At 38.7% G+C, this 7,638-nt stretch overlaps 1 protein-coding gene across 1 annotated transcript; it reads left to right on the forward strand.

Annotated features, from left to right (window-relative positions):
• The first annotated feature begins 1,559 nt into the window (after positions 1-1,559).
• On the forward strand, positions 1,560-5,100 carry gsdf (gonadal somatic cell derived factor). The gene is made up of 5 exons (XM_030767948.1): positions 1,560-1,681; positions 3,478-3,644; positions 3,993-4,079; positions 4,269-4,405; positions 4,957-5,100. The coding sequence occupies exons 1-5, from the start codon at positions 1,560-1,562 to the stop codon at positions 5,098-5,100; spliced, it is 657 nt and encodes a 218-aa protein (XP_030623808.1).
• Positions 5,101-7,638: the final 2,538 nt, after the last annotated feature.

A 7,638-nucleotide genomic window follows, 5' to 3' on the forward strand; every position in this document is an offset into this window, starting at 1 on the left:
ATTTCTTTTTTTCCCTCTTTTAGCATGGAGTGTTGAGGACAAAGTTCACATAAGGACATTCTAAGTGAATCTTTCTGAGAAATACTGTTTATCTTTCTGTTTATACTGATACTATATAATCATAATCAGTCAACTATATAAACATCCACCATTACAACCACTTGGACTATATTCTGACATCCAGGAGAGATGTAATGCTTGATAACCTACACATGTGGGCATCTAATAGACATAGTCATGAGGACTGTATGTGTTTTAGGCATGGAGATGGAGAAAATGAACTACACTTAATCTCCTCTTTGGTTTCCACCGCTCCGGGCGCTACGTCCTTGAGTGGCAGGTGCAGGACAAAAATATTATTCTGTCACTTATCTGAGCGATATTTGTTCCTTTCATGTACAGCCAGAGGTGCAGGGAGTCAGTGGATATAGTGAACTCTCCTTGCAGTATATCTGTCTGACTGGGTTTCTCCCTATCTTGGTGCATTACAAACCTTGACTTGATTCAGTAGAAATACAGTATGTATTCTTCATTGTTTTTTGTTAAGGACATACACCAGTCTCACTGACTCATATCAAGTTGGTATGCCTTTCAAGAACTTACCATGAAGAGGATGCTATTAACAAGATATGCTATGGATAATTGTAACAAAATTCTAATTCAACACATGTAATTATGAATGATTAAATGGTGCAATGCATACATGATATACTGACATACATGTGCATTTTCTAAACATTTAGAACAATACAAAGTTAAAAAAAAAAAAAGATCTATTCTGAAAAGCTATAATCTAAAGGTGTTGTATCTCTTTTACCTGAACACTATCTGATTTTGGAGTACTGATTTTTTGTGTTTGGATTGTGTAGCATTTCATTTCTCAGGACCCAACATAGTATGTCTTGGTATTTCCACTGTTCTCAGTCTTGTTTGGATTGAATTTCACACATAGCGCACCTGCATATGCTTATCATCTCTGGTAGTAACAGCTACACACAATTTGTTACTATCCTTTACGTGACCTAACGGGCAAAGAAAAGAATGAGAGAGAGAGAGAGAGAGAGAGAGAGAGAGAGAGAGAGAGAGAGAGAGAAAACACTAAGTGTCCTTTCTCAATCGCTTCCCTTTTGTCTTCAGTCTCTCTCTCTCTCTCTCTCTCTCTCACTCTCTCTCTCTCACTCTCTCTCTCTTTCTCTCTCTCACTCTCTCTCTCTCACTCTCTCTCTCTTTCTCTCTCTCTCTCTCTCTCGCTCACTCTCTCTCTCTGTCTCTGTCTCTCTCTCTCTCTCTCACCATCTCACATTTGTGAGACATGAAAACAATGTAAAGTATTCCAAGGACAACTCGGCAAATGTGTAGATAAAGCTCAGGTTCCCAGGCTGCAAGTAATCAACAGCCATAGTCTTCCTGCCTGAGCGTATCTCCTTCGGATGTGCTGGCCACTTGCAGAGCGCTCTAAAGCAAAGCACCTGCCGTGAAAGCCTCCTGTGTTCGAATAGTGTCTGCTCCCCAGTCATCACCACCAACCTGAAGTTACTTTGGGATCCTACCTGCCAGAGATGTGTCTCGTCTTGTTTGTTTTGGTCATGCTTCTTGGTTGTCCCCTTGGAAAGACGTTTATTCTCTATCCATCAGAAAAGGACTCCAGCAATGCTCAGCCATCTCCTATCAAGACCGTCAGGTGAGCAGGCATGCCTGTGGTAGACAGAATTGAATGAAACCATTTGGTAGGCAAACAGGACTTGAGAATATTTAATAGCCGAGCATAGCAAACATTTTATGTCCAGCAAACATGTTATGTCCAGTAATTTCTCATTTTAACCGGGCTTTTTTTGTTTTATGCATTTTCCATTGGATGCTTCCGTTGGATATTCAAGATGCCAGTTGTGCGTATATGTCCTAGCACTCAGGAAAAACAAAAAACGATTATTCAATAAAAATACAGTTTAATGTATGTAGACTTTCCTATTGTTACATATTAGATTTGAACACAGACTAAATATATCTATCTGTTTGTTATCTTTCCGTATATCTTTGATGCAATCGCAGGATTTGAATCACGTCTCATTTTTTTCATTGGACAAACATTCTTTAATCCAAAGTGATTTACATAGTGAATACATGCACCAACACGTGCGTAGCTAAGCTGACATGAGACACAAAACTACAGTGTAAATCAGTGAAGATGGTACCCAGATTGTTGTACAAGGTCATGAGTATTATTTTAGGCCTTTCTGGACATGGACAGTGAACTGACTCACAGAGTTTGCTTCCTTGCAGGCTGGCTGACTAATGTTGATCTGACTGAAACTTTTTGCAGGTTGTATCATAGAGCCAGGAAAAAAAAGAATGCCATTCTTTCAAGGCATGCAATTCTCTATTAATCTCCTCCCAGGGACAGCCAGGTTGTAGACCAACTTAACATGGATGTCATTTGGGGGTCTACAGTGAATCAGTCATATATCATAGAACACTGTTGTAGGGTGAACCATTTCTCAGTTACATTTACTCCTGCTGAAGGACAACATGGCTGTTTTGCTTCAACTTTTTTCTTTTTAGAAATCGATTGGATCATGTCTGGTTTTATGACTGTATGCTGTGCATGCTTGTTTTCAACATTATCTAAATTAGAAAGACTAAATAAAACTGAATGTTACACACATTTATCAAGCTCAAGGAAAGCAACACGATAATGTCAGACTTTTATTTTTCCTTTAAAAGCCAAGTGCCAATCTGTAACATGGGAGTAAAGATTTGTGCCCCAGCGAGAAGGTTTCTGAATAGTTAAGTAAAGCTGGCCTCAGCTTCATCCATTTCTATCCATCGCTCCAAAATTGCTTGGTTTTAAAATGCAACTTTTGGCATAAAATAGTGCAATAAATCATTTGTATCCTCCTATTTGTGGCACTGTGGTCTCAGTCTAGTAACCCAAATGGAGTCTTTCCTTTCATGGGGAAGAAACTTCCACTTTGTTGGAAGGCATCCTGCACTTGCACAATCACCAAAAATATACAAATCTCGCCAGTGGAACCAGCCGGATCCCGCCAATAGAACCAGCCAGAAGCACATGGCTTAACTCCATTGAAAATACTTGGGTGCAAGTTCATTGTGCCTCACCATGCCTATGTTTACTGACAGGCAGTGGTTCAATTTTTTTTTTTTTTTATTCAGTCTTGCTGCAAGGCTTTTCTACTTTTGTATCTGGCATTTAGTTTGTGAGAAACATTTTCACAGCTATTAATAACTCTTCCTTAATAGTATCACTATTCCTGCACTCACAGTGCAATAACAGCTAGTCATATGCTGGTCTGTGTTTGAAAGGAAACAATATTGCAGTTCACAAAATCACTTCACTTTTGTTAAAACGAAGGGCAACATTCATGAGTCATGAAATTCAAAGTTTGTGTTAGTATAATCTGATAGCACATTCATTTCTGTCAGTAATGTTAAAGATGATTTTTATGTGGATTTGTGTAGATGCAATGGGGAATCATTGCAGAGCATTAGAAAAACCATGCTGGAGGCACTGAACCTGCAGCGTGAACCACAGTTATCCATTAAAGGCATGACCCAGCTCAGGGACCAGTGGAAGGCAGCATTCAAAGCTACTGGCCATGTTTCTCCTCCATCCCTCGATGAAACAGGTATCCTGTAATCAGTTGTATTTGGTTTTTATTGATAGATAATGGCAAGAGAAATTGTTCCTCTACACTCTGCTTTCTCTTTCTCTTGTTCTGAGTTAAAAACTACTAGAAATACTTCACCTAGACAAAAAGAAGGTTAGATCACTCTGTTGGCTACATTCTGTTCACTTATATTGACAGATCACAGAAAAGAGGAACAATAACTGAATAAGGCAAGGAAGGTATTTTTTGGGGTCATGGTTACATGCTCTTAGTTTTCTAGTCTTTTAAAGAGCCATTATAAAAAGTATAAATAAATGATTATTCCAGAATTCTTGGTATAATATACTGCACTTGTATCTCCATTAGGCAACAAAACTTTACTGGTGGATGCTGATGTGAGAAACAGCACTGACCTGCAGTGTTGCCAGATGTCCTCTCAGATCTTCATACAAGGTGGGCATCTGCAGAAGGGAGCATGTGTTTTGCTAATACCATTACTAAATACATTTACCATAAAACACTATGATCTATGTTTATAACTATGAAGTTTAAATATTTTAATCAAAGTACAGAAGAGCAACTGTGGTATTTTATCTTAATCATTTTGAATAAATCTGCAAATGCTCTCTTTCTCTCTCTCAGACCTAGGATGGGACAGCTGGGTCATCTACCCAGAAAGCTTCACCTACATGTCGTGTGTAGTGTGCGACCACCAGCGGGACCTGAGCACCCCCCATTGCAGAGAGCACCATCCCAATGCACCACAGTTACACCAAGAAGTATGTTGATATTCTGCAGTCTTACTGAGATATATCTGTGCTGCATACTTACAGATGTCACAGGTTTCTTTGGAAATATATTTCATATATTTCAAAAGTATTTGGAGTGCAGAGAATTGCTTTTATTACTTAAATTTATTAAGTATATTACTTGAGTATTATACTATATTAAGGTAAAATTTCCTTCCTAGTCCCTCAGTGAAAGAAGCAACAAATTCTACTTTGTCTAGTAGGACTGCATTGATGTAAATGCTGTTTTGTGGTCTGGCCTTGTGATGTTTGCAGTGGGACTCTGTGACATTGTCCTGGTTGAAAGGGCAGAGCAAACAAAATAAATGAAATCTGTCCAAACACAGAGATAAATAGGCTGCATCCCATTAATAAATCCTCTACATTCATTAAGATCATGAAAATGCCTAGCTGTGATTTAGGAAAAAGGAATAAATTTCATGCAAACACTTTGTCCCACTTTGCTCCTCTGAACACTACAGTAAAAGAGTTGGGGTTTTTTTTTGCCTCTCTTACAAAGGATTCATGTTTTTCGTCCCCAGATGCCATGCTGCAAACCAACTGGTCATGAATTTGTGCCCTTTCTCTACCTGGACGAGAAAAGTAGCCTGGTCATCGCCTCCGTGCGTCTGACTCGTGAGTGTGGCTGTGGACCTGGAACTGACTCTCCACTCCCAAAACCCTGAGAGGCCACAACCTGTGCCCGTAAAATCATAGCCTACATGTTATCACAACTAGCATGGTAAAAGGTCAACAAGCCTTTATGACACACTTGCATGTTTATAGCTTGACGTGCAAGACAATACACAAAATAAGAATAAAAAAGTTTTACTCTTATTCCTATGCTGCTCTTGGTGGGGATGAATCAAGAATACTTTACAATTGACATTTCTGGGGTTTTTTTGGATACATATTTTAGGTGAAAACGGAAAAAACATGTCTGTTTCTCGGAAAAGTCCCAGGGAAACCACAAGTTACAAAAGGACTTTCTCTTTCAAGTAGTGGTGAAGGCTTTGAGCGAATGGCCACACTTAAATCAAAGGTTAAATCACTTAGGAGCTCAAGGCTATTTTTCACATTGGTGATTTATAATTCTTATGGTGAGGGCTGGCAAAGGATTTGAGGGCAGCAACCAAATGTTCCTCACAAAAATGTGACCATTACCACGGTAAGCATTTTCCCAGGATTAGCCTGTCCTTTTGGACTTTGTAACAACAACGGTAGACAAAATTACAGGACCAGTTCCACTCTGCTGCATTGTGCTTATGATTTAAATTAGCAGATGCAACCCAGTAAAATCAAGGTTATTTGTCTCCTCATTGGCAGTACTGCCGATACTATTGTCTCCCAGGTGCAAAATGTTCCATTAGAAGACTGAAAAGAGACAATATTTAACACAGAGAAGTTTCAGCATGTCCTAACACCTGCCTTCAGTTGTATTTTGCACATTTTGTTGCTTTAAATCTGTAAGTCACATTTGCTTGGCATGGATATCTGTTGGCATATCACTACTTGGCACGGACTCACTAGTCATGTTTCGGCTGGTTTGAAAATCTGTCTGAAAACAATTGTGGCCCAGTTTCTTCCACTGGAGTTTGTCTTGTTAAAGATTTAAAGACATTTTGTTCCTCTTAGAAGAGGCAAAGCAATGAAAAAAGACAATTGTCCCTGGATGTATTAACTACATAGTGTAGTGGTCTGATTTTGCCTTTTAAGAGAGGTTGAAAATATTCATGTTAATTCTGTCCACCAATCCCAAATGCTCACTGTGGTTTTATTATGTCTTTAAGAGCTCTTAGATATCCATGTGATGGGAACACAACCTCTCTCCCTTTGTATTTACTTTTGGTTGTAATTTTCATGTTTAATTTGTTTTGCTCTTCCTTTTTCTGAATTGTTTTGTTCACAATATGACAATATTTACATCTATAATGATTTTGTAATATCACAATTTATTTTACATTTGATATTTATCATCCATATTTAAATGTGTGTGTAATACAGTTCACTGAAAACTAACAATCTCTTACTAAATGTAAAATGTTGTATTACTACCTAATACACAACACTTTAAGGCTGTATCAAATGTGTAGACCTGCCGTTTATAAATTAAAAACTTCATGATACACTTTGGCCGAATGGTATTGTATTGCACTAAAATCAAATCTAAGTTAAACCCAACTCATAGGGATATTACAACAAATAAACCTTTTATAAGGACGCTTAAATACAGTGCATCTTCACAGTGTATCACTTTAACTAAGAGATTGTTCCTGTTTTACGTTGGCGCCGTTATTCTAAAGCATTTGAGTTTGGCACACAGACTTGTAACTTCATTGCGCAGTTCTATGAAAGGCATGAAGTCATACAGGCCATGCCCATTGCACGCGCTAACAACAACGAGAACAACAGCAACAACATCCTGTCCCCTTCTTCTACTTTTTGGAATTTTCCTCTTATTTACTGACAAACATCGATAAAGTGGACGTGTAGGTTTAGTGTTTGCTGGGTGCGAGTGAGAGGAAAACAAAGCATGATAAAACACGCCTGATATCGGATTTTTCTGCATGCAGTCGCAGTTTCGGATTACATTATGGTATTGCTGGGTGTATTATCTGTAAACTCATTGCTATAACAGTTTAGATTACATAGTAATGCCTTAAACACTTTTGACTGAAAAAAAGACTTTTATTACCTCCAAAGCAGATTTCATACATTGCTTTAAATGTCAAAAAATCAAATCAAACGTGAGCTTTGCCTCGGTTCCTCAGAGCTTCGTAGATGGTCTCATATTTGATGACGCCGCGTGCAAGGCAGAAGCAAGCAGGGCGCATTACTGATCGTCGTTACAGTCGTTACACTCTGGTAGTCCACAACGGCACAGAGGGAAATTAAATGACAGAGACAGAGACTGGGATTGTTATTAAGAACTTTGATACATAAATCTTGATATGTTGATTTTTTGTGTTAATTATTAATGTGAAACCTTTCATTGCTGTACACGCCAGTGTTAAATATTTTTGGACATCTAACCACATGAGAAAAAAGATGGAGAGAGAAAAACTATAAAACAACTCACAGCAGATTTGGTGAGGCAGCTACCCAAGCTCTCCCTCCCTTCTCCCTCCTCTCGTTTCTTTTCTGAGCCAGAGCTTGAACAACATGGCACGCGTCCGGTCTCTCTGTCTGCATTGTGCGACTCTGTGCGCTTTGCTTGTCTTGCT

The sequence above is a fragment of the Chanos chanos genome, chromosome 3 (genome assembly GCF_902362185.1).
Source record: "Chanos chanos chromosome 3, fChaCha1.1, whole genome shotgun sequence".
NCBI classification, from domain to species: Eukaryota; Metazoa; Chordata; class Actinopteri; order Gonorynchiformes; family Chanidae; genus Chanos; species Chanos chanos.